The 16,237-nt window shown below is 44.6% G+C and overlaps 1 protein-coding gene across 1 annotated transcript; it reads right to left on the bottom strand.

The window, feature by feature from the left end:
- Positions 1–287: 287 nt before the first annotated feature.
- On the bottom strand, positions 288–5,124 carry TRIL (TLR4 interactor with leucine rich repeats). The gene has a single exon (XM_425996.7). The coding sequence runs from the start codon at positions 4,824–4,826 to the stop codon at positions 2,553–2,555; it is 2,274 nt and encodes a 757-aa protein (XP_425996.4). The 5' UTR covers positions 4,827–5,124; the 3' UTR covers positions 288–2,552.
- Positions 5,125–16,237: the final 11,113 nt, after the last annotated feature.

A 16,237-nucleotide genomic window follows, 5' to 3' on the forward strand; every position in this document is an offset into this window, starting at 1 on the left:
ATTTAGTTTAGAAAGAATTGTTAGTTCTCAAATGTAACAGCATCTGATTAGTCTGCCTTAGGCCAGTGGTTTATCTGTCGCAGAAATGATCATTCTAATTATTTTAGTGTTTGCACTATCCTAACATAGTACGACCCAAACAGACAACATGATGGATGGTGAGGTGTGAGAGAATGAACTAAGAGAAACTCTGAAGAGCTGCAGTCTTAAAAATCAGCAGTCCTGGTAATATCAGGAAGTCCATATATCTCATAACAGATCACTCTTCAATCAATGTAACACACCAGTTTTCCTTCAGCAAATGGATTTATTGACGTAACTTTTTATAACCATGTACAGCATCTATGCATCTCCCATTGGAAGAATATCCAGCGATAGAGCTAATGTTAGTGTGACAAACAGCTTTACCCAACAATTTTCATTACATTTCTAACAATAAACAGTGGTGTACTCCATAGATGGTCATAAATGGCCAAAGCACCCAGGTGTTCAAAAGAAGAATAGAAATGTAAGACTCTTATCAAAAAATAAAGCCTGATTCTGGATTCCTTCGCTTTAAATTTCACTCAGTGCTGTGTTCTGTAAGTGCTATGAATTTTAATCTACATACCAACAACTGATCTTGGCCCTTGATATTCATCAAAACTGCTGCCTGTCAAAATGAAAATCTGAAGGGCTTTTTGCTGCTGACTCAGGAATCAACTCAAGTTAACTCTGAATTCTTCTCTCCATTTAAAAGGCACAGATCAAGACAAACTATCTAGTCCCTTTCCACTCCTCCTTACTGAATAAAAATCCCTCTGAACTTTAAAGTCTTGTTCTCTCCATTGCCAATGAATGCCAATTGAAGGTACCAGTTATCAGGGTGTCTTTTGTAAACAGCTGATCATCTCAAAAGAAAGAAAAACTCCAAATTGTCTACTTGTAATTATAGTAACAAAGAACTTGTAGTCACGAACATCTCATGTCAGCGATGAACGTGTGAGATGAATGTCTCCAAGGACCACCAATTACTTCCTTTCAGCCATTCAGTTCAACAAGAGTTCATCTGAGGTTGCACATAAAATTCAAAGGAGAACAAGTGGTATCAATGGTCTCAACAATTTACCAAACTCCATCTAAAACATTTGCATTTAAAGTGTAACCACAGTTTGGACATTTTTAATTAGTCCATTTCTAGACCACACAGATAGAATTATTTATGTAAACTAAGCCACCATATCTAACAGTAACATAACAACATTCTGTAAATATTTAGGAAAGTAAAACTCCAAGAAAGCAGAGAGCAATTGATCATAAAATGATTAGCATTGCTCCAGTAAGAGAAACAAAATTCCAATCAAAAGGAGAAACAAAAAAGCACACATACAGCTCAAACGTAATATACTACTGCACCAGAGTTTAACTTTAGCACTGCTCATTCAACTACACAAAACACAGAATCTAGATTAATATACAAAGATGTTTTATTTCACAGTGAGGTACATAAAGCTTCTAACTTTAGTAGGCTAAGGCTAAGAGAAGATTGCCTGTTATGATAGTTTCACATTTCTGACGTATCCATACCTATTATTGTTTGTGAAGAAAGGCACCAATATTATTTATCCATTGACAGTTTGCTTCTGCATCTGCATCCACTCCTTGAGGAATGAGGATGGATTATCTGAGGGTCAGTGACCTACTGACCATCATGGACCCAGAGAACTAAAACACACATTCATGTGTACAAGTACCCAACAGCATTTATTAAAACAAAACAAAACAAAATAAAACAAAAAGCTCATTTGTAAACATATTACAGAATTCTGTTAGTTTTTTCCTAGTGGTGTCAGCAATATATTCCTGTAAAACTAACCAGCTGTGTTATTGCTTCCCGTTCACACAAAAGTAAGAAAACACGCACATTAAATCGCCTCACATTCGAGTTAAAAAGGCACAGCATCCAAACTGTCCAGCATGATACGGGCACTCCCAGCCCTCCGACTGACCTCTGGGCTGTATGGTTCATAGGCAACAATGTTGAAGGCAGACGTTTAGTACAAATTGTTTATTAGGAAGGGCTTGCACCTTGAAATGTCAGTTCAGACCATCCTTGTACACGGCTGAGATGCTGTCAACTGCAGTCTGGAAAAACCACCTGCAAAATGTGACGCTTAAATGTATGTTGGCACATATTTGGCAGAAGAGTTGGCACCGGAAGGCACAGCTGTTGTCTGTGGTAGCTCCCTCCAATCTGCTCTCCTCACATCAAGGCACGGTTGTGGTCACGGTTGAGTTGTTTTCAGGGGTTAGTGATGGTTTGCAAGGAAACAGAGACCTCAGAGGTGACCAAACAAGCCCTCATACTGCTGATAGTCCCTTGCCTGGGGTATGGGCCTGGCAGAGGCTGAAGGCAGTGACAGCACCACAGCTTTCTCTCTTGCAGGCCATGACCTTAGGGACCGGCACCATCCCCTCACAGACCAATGGTCGCCTCATCCTCTGCAGCTCCAGGCAGGCCCAGCTGCCACCCTCCTTCCACGCAGGGCAGCTGGGAGCTGTAATTAGGCAGCTCAGTCGGCGAATCGCTGCAGCAGGTGGTCGTCACCGTGCCGGGTGCTGCCACTGTCCATGAAGCGCTCGCAGGGGAACTCAATGAGGTCTGCCTCGCTGAGTACACAAGCAGCACCACGGGGTGGACGGTGGGACTGGAAGCCCGAGAAATCAGCGGATACACCAGTGCCCATGGAGCGGAGCGGCCGGCGGGTGGAGTAAAGCTGCCGCACGTGAACAGGAGCTGCCTTCCTCCGCCGCCGCCCCAGCACCTTCTTCCGCAGCAGGCGGGAGGCCCAGGCTGCCAGTGCGGCAAAGAGCAGCAGCGCGTTGACCGCCAGCAGCACCAGCGTGAGGAGCTGCTGGTCAGGGCCGCGGGGCCCGCCCGCCGCCGCTGCACTGCCCTCGGGCAGGGTGACCAGCCCCGCACAGTGGTCCCGCGGTGCTACTGGGCACACGCGGCCGCCAAGCACACCCTCGACACACACGAGATAGGGGGTGTCCGGGCGCAGCTCTTGTAGCGTGGCAGCTGGCTCGCCACGCTCCGGCAGATAGACGAAGCGCTGGAACTTGACAGCTGCACCAAAGCGGTCAAAGAGCAGGCGGAAGCGTGCAGGGCCCAGCAGGCGAGGGCTGCGGTGAGGCCGCACAGCCCAGCGCACCGTCACTGAGCTGGAGCCCACCGCCTCCACTGACAGGTTGCAGAGGAACAGCTTGTTGAAGTCGCACGGGTCAGACACCAGTGGTGGCATGCTGGAGGATGGTACGGAGCGGGGCCTGCCGCCACGCCGGGGCCAGGCCACGCTGGGTGGCACCGGCCCTGAGGCCTTGGGGCGGGCAGGCAGCGGTGTGGGGCTGGGAGCCTCTGCCATGCCCTGCGGTGCAGCCATCTCACCTTCGGGCGCTGCCAGCAGGCGGGCAGTGGAGGCAGATGGAGGAGGCACACGCGGGGGCTCATGAAGCAGCCCCATGGCCTTGCTGCTGTTGGTGCCAAGCCCCTCAACAGCCGGCGGTGGGGATGTGGAGGGAGAGGCACCTTTGAGGCAGGGGCTGCCATCGGGTGGCGGCAGCAGCTGGTTGTCCTGCAGGTAGTCAAGGTACTTGCCAGCCAAGGTGGGCGGCAGGTGGCACTGTACGAAGACGGTGAGCAGGCGGCCCTGCGAGTGCCAGGCCCCCAGCCAGTGCTTGAGGCCACGGAGGCGGCAGTCGCAGCTCCAGGTGTTCCCTTCCAGCTCCAGGCGGTAGAGAGCTGGGCTGGAGGCGAAGAGCTCGCCAGGGAGTGTGACCAGTGCGTTGTCTCGCAGGCTGAGCTCCCGCAAGTGGCCAAGACGGCCAAAAGTGGTGGGGTGCAAGGCAGTCAGCACATTGCGGCTCAGATCCAGTGTCTCCAGGCTGCTGAGTGGCTCCAGAAGCGTAGCAGGAAGGTGGCTCAGCTGGTTGCCCTCAAGGCGTAGCTCCTTCAGAGAGCCCAGCCCCGCGAAGGCATCCGGTGCCAGGTGAGCCAGTTGGTTGTTACTGAGCGAGAGCTTGGCTAAGGTGGGCAGGTGCCGAAAAAGCCCCCCTGCCAGATGCTGCAGGCTGTTGCTGGCCAACAGCAGGGTGTGCAGGGAATGCAGTGGTCCAAAGAGTTCCGGGTGGCGAAGGGAGCTCTGCTGGTTCCCAGAGAGGTCAAGGAAGCGCAGCCTGGCCAGGCCGGTGAACGCCCCGCGGCTCAGCCAGCGGATGCGGTTGGACTCCAGGTGCAGGTAGAGTAAATTGGGCAGCCCCGAGAAGGTGGAGTCGCCCAGCGAGCCCAGCTCGTTGCCATCCAGGCGCAGCTTGACCAGGCTGCTGAGGCCAGAGAAGGAGGCGGCGCTGAGGCGGCCGATCTCGTTGGCATTTACGTAGAGGATGCGCAGCTTGACCAGCGCGCTGAGCGTGCCGGGGACCAGCGCAGGCAGCAGGTTGTTGCCCAGGTAGAGCTCCTCCAGCCGGCCCAGGTGCTCAAAGGCCTTGGGATGCAGCGAGCGGATCCGGTTGTACTGCAGGTCCAGGCGCTGGAGCCCGGCCAGGCGGTGGAAGTCGAAGGCGGAGATGTTGGCGATGAAGTTGCCTCCCAGGCTGTAGGTGAGGACATCCTGGGGCTCGGCGGCCTTGGGCACGGAGCGCAGGCCCCGGTTGGTGCAGAGGAGGTGCTGGTGCTGCTGGCAGTCGCACGGCTCGGGGCAGATGGGCTCCGCCGCGGGCAGCAGCAGGAGGAAGAGCGCGACGGAGCCCCACGGCACCATCAGGCGGAGCCGGCGCCGCGCTCCCATCCCGGGACGAGCCGAGGGCTGTTTCCCCCGGCGGCTTTGTGTCCCTCCGGCATCCCACCGCTCCTCGGCGGCTGCTAATCGTCCCCTCCTCTGCTCCACGCCGGACCGAGCTCCGCGCCGGGCAGGCGGGAGCCGCGACCGGTGCAGGTCGCGGTGCCCGACACCATGGGCTCCCGTCACCAGAGCCGGCCGGGGCGGAGAGCGGCGGAAGGGCTGCGGGTGCCGGGCTTTGCCCGGGGCCGGTGCCGCAGAGCGGAGCCGAGCGGCTGCCCGCTGCTCCGCCGGCTCTCCCGGGAGCGGAGGGGGCGGGCGGAGCGCGGGGATGGGGCGGGCGGGGCGGGGGGAGCCGGAGAAAGACGAGCTCCGAAAGTGACCGAGAAAAACTCAGCGGAAATTCGTACTTCCCACACTGTGCCCTGGGGGAGCGGAGGATCGGATGGAGCGCGGAAGATGGAGCGCGGCAGGGAGGGAAGGGAAGGGGGCGGGAGCCCGCGGCCCGTCCTGGCTCGGCCCGGCCCCGGCAGAGAGCGGGGGCCAAAGTGGGAAAGTGGGAATTGGAACCGGCTGCGGCCGCCTCCCGCCACATGGGCTGCAGACAGAGCTGCGCATCGGGAGGGGGAAGGGAGGAGGAGTACACGAGCCACCCCCACCTCCGTCTCCCTTTTTTAGGTCGCCTTTAGGAACCTGCCAAAAGCAATAGTTACGGTTTGCCCCAGATTAAGGGCTACGTTTTGTTTTCAGCAGATGGCAGTCAGAGGACTAAGCCACCCATAGTACCTCAAGGAATGACTTTTCCTTCATCCTCCGCACCAGCCTGCTCGGGCGGTTCCCGGCACAGCGGTCAGTGAAGATGTAGCTGAGCATCATTAGCTCCATGAGGCTCTTTGGATGCTCTGTTGAAAAAATTCCATTTTTAAAAAATCCAAGTGAAAGGAAGGTGTCGGAAAGCATGCTGAAAAGCAAGTAGGCTGTGTACCCGTCCATTCACTGCCTTGCTTTTCTTTCCTGTTGGCACTGGTTTTGTTTCCTAAGATGCTGCCAGCAGGGTAAATGAGTGTCTAAGGGCAGGAGGAAATGAGTATATATGCAAGCTGTTTAAAGCTGTCAAGTGCAAGAAGAGAAGGAAGATAACACCCAAAATACCATGTTGGAAATCCAATAAATACTTTGGAAACTGCGAATTTATGCCCAGCCGCATACATTTGAATACATTTCTGGATCATGCCTGTTCTTGCACCAGAAAGAAAACTTCATATAGTGGCAGCTGTGTTCTTAGTGACTGTGTCAATGTGAGCAGAAAGCGTGGTACAGGACTTTGTGCTGAGGCCCTCTTGCCCACTGTTATGGAGAGGCACTACATTGAGCTAGCTCTGACTTGGACCTTCTGTCTTGTGGTTGGAGAACAAAATGCATGCTCCAAGTCTGCTCTGAGGATGAAGCAAAGTATTCTACATGGAGACAGTCGGCAGATTTGCTTCAAAAGCACAGTATCAGGAAGAAGAAATCTTGAAGAAAACTCATGGATCAGTCAGTGGACTATCTCTATGAGCATCTTGATTCTTAGCTCTTGTTATATGAGTCTTTATATGAGGCTTTATAAAGGGGAATCATTTTGTAGTGGTAACTGTGCTGTGCTGCTGTGGGAAGTATGTTTAGGACAGGAGAATGACATTTTAGATAACCTGGACAAATTTTGCAAATATCTTCTAAAAATCAAGTGAGCAGCTATGAATTATTACTTGCTCTTTGGGAAAACCCAGTGTGAATAACAGTGTACTGGAATATGGTCATGTCAAGGTGGGTTGTCTAAAGGGAGTTTGAATTTAAAGCTAGAGAAGTGTTGTGGGTTTTTGTTTGGTTGGTTGTTGTTGTTGTTGTTGTTTTGAGAAAATACAATTACAGTAGGCAGTCTTGATAGTCTAGAAGAGTAAGTGAAAAATAACCTAACTATACGCCAAAGTGTACTCAGAGGGAAAGATGTCATGGCATATTGCCATCAAAAACGAAAGATTTCTAATTAAAAATGGTGGTGATCAGAGTTGTCAGATTCCAAATCCTTTTGACTTCTGAAGATTTTTCCGCTATCTTGTCATCAAACGAGCATGTTCTTAGATTAACTTTTATTTAGAATTGTGCAGTAAATTGTAGCTGCATTGTTTTCTGGGGATAAGCAGAAGTTTATTTGTTGAGTTTCTGGCTCGACTGTACATACTTTATTTTGAGCAGTACAATTAGTAAGGCATTCTTTTTCCTACAGTGAGTCTAAGCAAGTTTCACATGATGAATTTTTTGCTGTCCTTTCTTCTTTTTTTTCTGTGTTACAAAAGGATCTCTTCCAGCATTTGTTTGTGATTCTAATGCCCATGGATAAGAATCCAGAGATTTTAGCTCATCCTCTTACTTACTGAATATGTATTCTCTTGCCAGGTTTTTTCTTTTCAGTGTCTATCGCAACACGTCTAATATTAAGGACAAAGTAGAGTGTTCTCCTTGCTACAAAAACTGTGTTTCTTTTCTCACTCTCAAAACTACTATAGTACTGGAGAGGACACTGTCTAATTTTTGTTTAATTGCAAGTAACGAATTTTTCCTCCAACAAATTTGGTTAACTGTGGTGTGCTTTAAAAAGTGAAATTTGAGGAAACCATTCTGTATAATGGTATGCTTATTTTCAATTCCTTTGGGATTCTTTTTTTTTTTTTTTTTTTTTTTTTTTTTGAAACATACTTGAAAGTTTAAGGGCAATTTATGAACTGTCCTTCCTGTAGAAGCACTGTAGATCTTTTTCTGTCCGCGTGTCATTGCAAGTACTTCAGATTTAAGTCAAATTATGTCTTGTGCAGTGGCATTGCTTTCGGTTTATGTATTCTGACACTTAGCCAACATTGTTGTTTTCACTGGGTTTTGGGGAATTGTGCGTGTCGGAATTTTTGTTGAAAAATCACTAGTGATGCTTAGGAAGAAAACTCATCACGCGCTTCTTCTTTCTCTGAAAATATCTTAAACCAGAAGCGGAATGCACGAATGCACTGCTTTTATTCTCATTTCTTTTATTCAGGTAGGAAATTATTATTCACCATACATTAGGAACACAGCTGCTCAGAAAAAAAAAAAAATGCCACATTTGTTTTCCTACTTTGGAACGGAACTTTCTAACTGCAGTAGTTCTTGTTTCCTTATACAAACACACAGTAACATTTTAAATGTGTGATTGAGAAATAGTAATCATTTACCACAAAGTGAAAAAATAATCTGACTATGAAAAACGGTTGGAAGAGAACTACGAAAGTAGTATCTTTTTAAGTTTATCTTAAAGTACACCTTTGTTATTAAGATTTAAAGCATGAGGACTTTTAAAAGGCAGGAATGAATAGCAAAACCAGAAATGCTATCTTTCCTCTGATATATATCTATACCCCTGATAATTGTGAGAAAACTGACCTTAAATCAGGATTTCATTCACAACTAAATAGTATCCATATGGTTGTTATACGGAAGACTTTGGACTTTTTTTGTTGTTTTTTTGATTTTTGAGAGATGTTATCTAGGCACTGATTAGAGGGCTGGTGGTTAAACGTTGTACACATAGTTGTGGGCAGAATGCAAAATAGAGTGAAAGAAGCAGCATGCTTAGTGTGGCCTATCCCAGCATATAGTCGGAATGTGGCAATACCCATTAAAGAAGGAAGAATTACTCTTTCTTGATTCTGGAATAGAAGAATACTTGGTGCCAAACTGGTAAGTTTAAGGCTGATACCTCATAACTTTATGTAGTTATTGGGCATGATAATGAGAGCTTTATCTCTCAGAAGAGCAATTTTCCATTGGTCTGTGCAGTTCCACTGCCCACTAAACATCAAGGGTGTTCTCATTTGAATTTATACAAAACGTTTCTAGAAGTGTTAGCTTTAACCTTTGTTTCTTACTGAGCCGAGTGGCTTAACAACACAATTAAACAATTTGACTTTAGCATCAGAATTCTCATATAAAACAAGACAGAAAGCTTCTGTAAATTGGTATGTGGGATGCACATGTTTTGTTGGTTACAATAAAAAACCTTAACTTGTGGTTATTTGACTTCCAGCGTCACTGGAGACTGTGGTATACATCCTAACTCAGTTGACATAAATACATAGCTTGTGAATTTTCAGATGAAATGTATAGAGTTGCAATCAAAATTTTGATAATGTATCTTTGCCATAAGCCCAACCTTAAAAGATAGAAATACCCTTCACTTCACAACCACACTTTATTCATGTCATGGCTTTTTGGCAGTACACACATTTGTGAACAGAACAGCAGTTTTCAAGGATGAAGCACAGGAAGAGTAAAATTTAACCAAAGATCTCTGACGGACACCTTGGGAGCTCACAAAGAATGGCAACCACTGCTATCAAACTGGCCCGATGCATTGGTTCCACAGAAGCAAGGTCACATATCCCACTAGTTTTATGGTTTTGTTGCTTTTTTTCTTTGTATATTTTAATTAAGGAAATGAAACAAAATGTTTTGTTACTTATATACATAGATTATACATTTTATGAGGGCTGCTCTGAAAGTAATGCCTCCTATTTTATGATGTTGTCCAGTGACATCAGAGGTGGATTTTGGTGTATGGCGTCACAGATTGAACCTTCCCACCAATATTCCATTATATGTTGTTGCCATGTGACAAATGGCAGCAGAGGGGCAGTCTGGCAAAATAGCATGTGGTATGGAAACACAGATGAAGCAAAGGTGTGGAATGAAATTCCTTCATTTGAAAAAAAAATTGCACCCACTGACATTCACTGGTGCTTGCTGAATGTTTCTGGAGACCAAACAGTGGATGTGAGCACAGTAGAGCAGTGGTGGTGCGTTTCAGCAGTGGTGACAGTGATAGCAGGTCACCTCTGCTGGTACAGATTGTTTTGAATGTGGTATGCAGGCTCTTGTTCATCCCCAGGGAAAATGCACAGCTAATGGTGGAGACTATATTGAAAAAAACAGTGTTCTGTAGCTAAGAATTTGATCTATTAAATAGTGTTATTGTGTTCTTTGTTTCTGTTGTAGTTTCCATGGAAATAATTAGAAGGTATTCAGAGCAACCTTTGTAGATATGGCCCTAGAAAATTCATTTTCACTCAATGCAGCCCAGGCAAGCCAAAACGTTGGACACCTATGGATTAAAGCATTTTTTAAGTGGTCACCATTTTGGTGCTATTCTGTATATCAGTGCCAGTAATGCAAACACCATAGTGTAGGAAAACATGAGAATTCTAGTGATAAATGTGGTAATATTTTTTTCCTTTAAAACTGCACAAACAGTTCATCTGTGTTGTGTAATTTATACTGGTTGCACTTACAGTTGTATTTCACATTTTAAATAAAACTTCCTGATATGGTGGTTTGTGTTCGTTCATAACGAAATGTCATTTGTGACATCCAGTTCTTCAGAAATAAAGCATGACTCCCAGAGCAACAGTTAATACTATATGCTTGTTCTGCTCCATGGAAGGAAAGCCACCAGATGTTTAATAGATATCTGCTCTCATTATCCATAGAGGCCTGTGGGCTATAAGGCTCTGCTGATTGCAAATACCATTAAATCTTTTCCGAACTAAACATCTGAGTAAAGTATTTGTGTTTTATGACAAGATGGTAGACAAGACGTGCTTTTAGCATCAAGGGCATGTTTAGTCAAACAACCATAACCCAGTGAGAATTTCACACAGTGTAGGCTACTCCTCCTGGACTTCCTCTGGGTAGGTAGTTCCAGGATTTTGTGTTAGTTATAGCAACTGATTACTTCATGTATCTTAGTAAACTGCCCAAGCAGTTTCAAATCTGGCTTTGGGGTTTCCCTGTGTAGGCAGTATTAAACAAATTGCATGTTCGTGTGTTCGTCTGCAAGTGAAAATAGGGTAGCTCAGTTTATACAGTTAAATGTAAATCAAGGAAAGTACGCTGTTGCTAATATTAGTACTTCATAACAATGAAGAGAGAATTAGATACCTGAATTCTGATGTGTAGCAATCTCTTCTAGTATGGATCTTTTATCACTAGCTTTCATCTGTTAGATAGGGTGAATCATACTTGCAAAAGTCCAACCAATTATGTAGCTAATATATTTTGCATTAGCCAACACTTCCTGAGAGAGAAACTCTTCAAGAGAAGTACATGCTTTTTGTGTAGTTCTACATCTGTGACAGGAAGAAAGGAGAGAACCCTATTTGTGTCAGGATGAGAGTGGTGCAATTTATGTAAAACAAATGCTTATGTAGCTTTCACAGGGCTAATTAGCTGTTGCGGTGTCTGCAATTCTTTCACATTGTTATCTGCTTATATACTGAATCTTTGCAGTATTGTTAGACCACTTTTTCCATAACTGGGTAACAAATCAGGCAAGTGTTCTTGCAAACATTTTCTTCTTCTCTTTCTCCAAAAAAGGATATGTGTACTTACAGCAATCTCATTTATAATGGGTAATGCTCTCTTGCCATGTTATTAATGTGATAAATACTCTTTTCTATTCCAATCATCCCATAATTTGGAGAGTCTATAGACAAAAACCCTAACACAGAATAGCACTTGGACCAGGACTCTGTTTACTGACTGTTAAAAAATGTACTTATAGACATGCACAGAAACTGTTTACTGTTAATTGACCCTTACAGTATATCAGGTCAGAAGGGATCTTTCAGTGTCATTTAGATCAGCCTCCCAGCTAGATCTAGTTGCTCTGAGCGCTGTCAAGTCTCCGGGGATGGAGGTACTGTAGTGCCTCTGGCCAACCAATTTACGATGAAAAAATTTTTGTCCTATGTGGTCAGAATTTTCCATGTTACAACTTCTGCTGATAGCCTCTTGTCCTGCCCCTGTGGCCTCTAAGAATAGTCTGATTTAGTCTCCTTTATACCTTCTTTTAGATAACTGAAGACAGCAAAGCTGTCTTATGGCTAAACAAATTCTTTTCTTTGAGCCCTCCTTATACACTGACATGTTTCAGCCCCCCGATCGTCACTGTGGCTCTCCACTGGACTTGCTTCAATATGTCAATGTCTTTCTTGTTCTGGGGTAGCCAAAACCCAGGGGTCAGTAAGGTAATCATGGGACTGGAGCATCTCTCATGAAGAAAGGCTGAGAGAGCTGGGACTGTTGAGCACAGAGAAGAGGAGCCTTCTGGGGACCTCATCAGTGTGCATAAATATCTAAAGGGAGAGTATAAAGAAGATGGAGCTTGACTTTTTTGTGGTCTTCAATGCCAGGACGACAGTTGATGGGCACAAACTGGAACAAAGGAGGTTCTGTTTGAACATCAGGAAGCACCTCTTTGCTGTATGGGTGACTGAGCACTGGCTCAGGCTGCCCAGAGAGGCTCTGGAGTCTCCTTCTTGGAGATCCTCAAAAATCACCTGGGTGTGGTTTTGGGCATCCTGCTCTCTGTGACCCTGTAGGGGGATGTGGACCTGATGATCAGAGGTCCCATGCAACCTCAACCATTCTGTCATTCAAAAACTGAGCACAGTAGTTCCATATGTTTTCAAGGGTCCTTCATGTGCTCAGAAATGACATCCAGGAGGATCAGAGGCAATGCTGAGTTCCATGTAGTCGTTTGGATCCTTATTGCTCTCCTTGAAGATAGCCTTTTGCCAATCATCAGGAACCCCTCTCAATTCCTATTATGATTTGAAGTTAGTAGTGAGCAGCCTTGTGATAAAATCAAACAAGATGCAGCTTGTCTGGAACCTTGAATTTGCATATGTGCAGTTATCTTTAGTGGTCCCTGATTTGAACATCCTTTGCTGTGGGCAGTACTTCACTCCCACACGCACTGCTACTAAGATGAAGGAGCTGGGAGACCTAAGGAAAATCCTTACCAGTAAAATGGTAAAATAAAACAGAGATTCAGAGGCATTAAATAGTTTCTGTTTTTCCATCTCCTTTACCATTAGGTCCCTGCTCCATTAAGCAGTGGTTTCACCTTTTCTTTATGTAGTTATTATTTTGCTGCCAGTATTAAAGCCTTCCTCATGTTTGCTTTTCACATCTGTAGCTAGTTTCAGCTCCAGCCAAACTTTGAATTTTTATGTCTGCATCCTGCATACTTAAGCAATGTCTTCCTTTCTCTAGGTAGTCTGATTCTTCACTCATCTTCTGTCATTCTCTGCCATACTGGTTTGGCTTCCTAAATGTCTGAACCAATCATTCTTGTGCTTTGAGGAGGCTGTCCTTGAACATCTGCCATCTTTTCTGGGTTCCTTTGTCCTTCACGGCAGTATCCTATGGGTCCTGCCAAGCAGCTCTCTGAACAAGGCAAGGCCTGCTTTCATGAAGACCAGGACTGTTATAACCGGTCTTTCTCACTCAGGATTTTAAACTCTGCAGCATTACAGCATTATGGTTGTTACAGCTGAGCTTCCCTTCAACATCCACATCCCCAAATGGTTCTTGTCTGTTCAGGGAAGCAGGTCCAACATACTCAGTTTGTCAGTAACCTGCAACAAGACGTTGGCATCAACACGCTACATCCACATGTGCCCATAAAAATACCTGTTTTTAGTGTAAATGAATCTTAAGTAGTTGAAAACTACATTAAACTTTGTGTCTGACCCACTAGTTTTGTTTCTGTTGTCCTTTTTTCTTTTTGTGTTTTAATCAATATGTATATCTATATGTATGTATATATACATATGGCTGTTTATGAGGGTGAATAGTGATAGGACAAGGGGGAATGGTTTTAAACTAAGACAGGGGAGGTTTAGGTTAGATATTAGGAGGAAGTTTTTCACACAGAGGGTGATGACACACTGGAACAGGTTGGCCAAGGAGGTTGTGGATGCCCCATCCCTGGAGGCATTCAAGGCCAGGCTGGATGTGGCTCTGGGCAGCCTGGTCTAGTGGTTGGTGACCCTGCACATAGCAGGGGGGTTGAAATTACATGATCATTGTGGTTCTTTTCAACCCAGGCCATTCTATGATTCTATGATATAAAAGTTTTGTTACCTATACACATTAACTATATCATACACTTTATAGGCAGGCCAATATATTTCCTCTTCACTCAGTGCAGCCCAGGCAAGCCAAAAAATTGGATGCCCATGTTAGACTCTGAACTGGAGTTACTCAGCATACTTTTGACATTAACAGAGCCATGAGGTCATGTGCTTTCACCAAGGATATGTCCTCAAGTGATTTTAAAGAAAGCATTTAAACATATGACTAAGTTATGATTAAGAACACTGTCTTGATGATTGGGTTTAGTCATCTGTTATCAGAGTAAAGTGTCACATGAGATCTTTGACATCTTTTCAAGAAATTGCTTTGTTGGTTGTGAGTGGTTTTTGATTTTTTGGTTTTTTGGGGGGTTTTGTTTTGTTTTGTTTTGTTTTTCTCCTTTTGCTGCTACTGGAAGCATCTCTGAGAACTTTCTGACAGTGGCAGGCAACTTTCCAATTTCTGATATAACTTCTTCCTGTTTAGTATGCATAGTAGGCATCCTCTTGAGGATCTAAATTATCCTTTAAAGTAAAAAAAGCTCTGCTTTTCTCCTGGCATTTTAGTATTCTGATATTTATAGAGGACCCAGTTCTCTCCCTTCTGGCTCTTTTGCCGTGATAAACGATGCAAGCTGGCTTAAGCTGCTGTGAACAGATAGACTCAGTTCCCCTGTGGATGCCAGTGTGTCTCATACCCATTTGAGTTACTCTGCCTTGGATATATAAATGATGGAAATCTACACGCAGCCCCAGATAAAGGCTCTGTCGTGCCTGAAAAAAGTTTTGTATGCTTAAAATTATGATTGGTTTGATTTCACTTAACTGTTTCGTTCTTCCCTCTTCACTAACATGTCCATTTGTGGTGATATTTGAGTAGTGACACTGCTAAATTTAATTGAAAAATCGACAACATTGTCAGTGCTTCTTAGTTCCATATTTTTTGCTGTATATGGCTGTGTGTGCTACTACGTATAATAATTTTTAGTGGAAATTAAGGCAGTGAGGCTGCATTACATCATCACTCAGTCTCAAGCACCAAACATTCCTATATAAACTGACCAGTGGAATATATGTGTATTTAGAGTGGCAGATGTAAGCATTCTTTCTTTCACTTAACACTGGAGGCAATAAACTTCTGGAGCAGAGAAAGACATATTTTTAATCCTGTATTGCAAATGGCTCTGTGCAAACACTTTCATTTGTGTAAGTGACTTGGTAAAGTGTTTGTAGAATTCTTCAAAACATTTACTAATTAAAATGAGAGGATCTATAAAAACAAAGCAGAAGCAAAAACATTGCAGTTCTTGTATTCTTTCTATTTGTATAAATATTTGCATTTTGATTACAGTGTACTTAATACCACATGACTAAATGTCATTTTGGATCAAAGCTGTTGCTAATGCTATAGCTGAGACTTGTGTAATGTGGGTGATTTATTGGTAACATTCAATTAGACATCACTGTATTGGACTATGAGTTACTTCAGCTAAATATGTTCAGATAGTTCAAAAGAGGACTAAGTAATGCTGTACAGTATTGGGGACAGAAGGAGATGTTTGCCATGACAAGTAGCTTAATGTGTAAAGCTGGTGAGTAAAGGTTTGTAAGAATACCTAACATAAATGATAAGGTACTCTGATACTCCCAGAGTCTAGGGACACATGGGCTAGGTGATAACAGTGTAAGGTGGAGATAAATGTGGCTGGAAAAAATTGCACCTGGCCTGTACTGATAATTACTCTAAAATTTGCTGGGTTTATCAGCTTTGGTTCTGCAAGGATTTATGCTGCGTCTGCTGTGCAGTATTATCTTTCATTAAAAATCTGGGTGATGGAATGTAATATTCTCTATTAAGACAGGGGAGGTTTAGGTTAGGTATTAGGAGGAAGCTTTTCATACAGAGGGTGGTGACGCACTGGAACAGGTTGCCCAAGGAGGTTGTGGATGCTCCATCCCTGGAGGCATTCAAGGCCAGGCTGGATGTGGCTCTGGGCAGCCTGGTCTGGTGGTTGGCGACCCTGCACATAGCAGGGGGGTTGAAACTAGATGATTTTTGAGGTCCTTTTCGACCCAGGCCATTCTATGATTCTATGATTCTATGATTCTATGATTCTATGATTCTATGATTCTATGATTCTATGATTCTCATTTTATTTTATGGCAATGCAGAGGAGGGGATGTAGATATTGGAGGATAGGGTTGGAGTTCAAAATTCACTTGGCAATTAACTTGGCATGGAAAAAAAATAAATAAAGTAGTTTGTAATCCACAAAAAATAGTGAAGAGAAAAATGTAGATGGAGGGCAACAAGGACAATGAGAGTTTAAGCAGTTTGTGGAGTGCATGAGAGTACACAGGACTGGGCCTCTGCGGTTGAGAAGTGAAAGCAAAGACCATAGCAAACAATTCTTAGTGACAGTACGGTCAGGGAGT

Source organism: Gallus gallus, chromosome 2 (assembly GCF_016699485.2).
Source record: "Gallus gallus isolate bGalGal1 chromosome 2, bGalGal1.mat.broiler.GRCg7b, whole genome shotgun sequence".
NCBI classification, from domain to species: domain Eukaryota; kingdom Metazoa; phylum Chordata; class Aves; order Galliformes; family Phasianidae; genus Gallus; species Gallus gallus.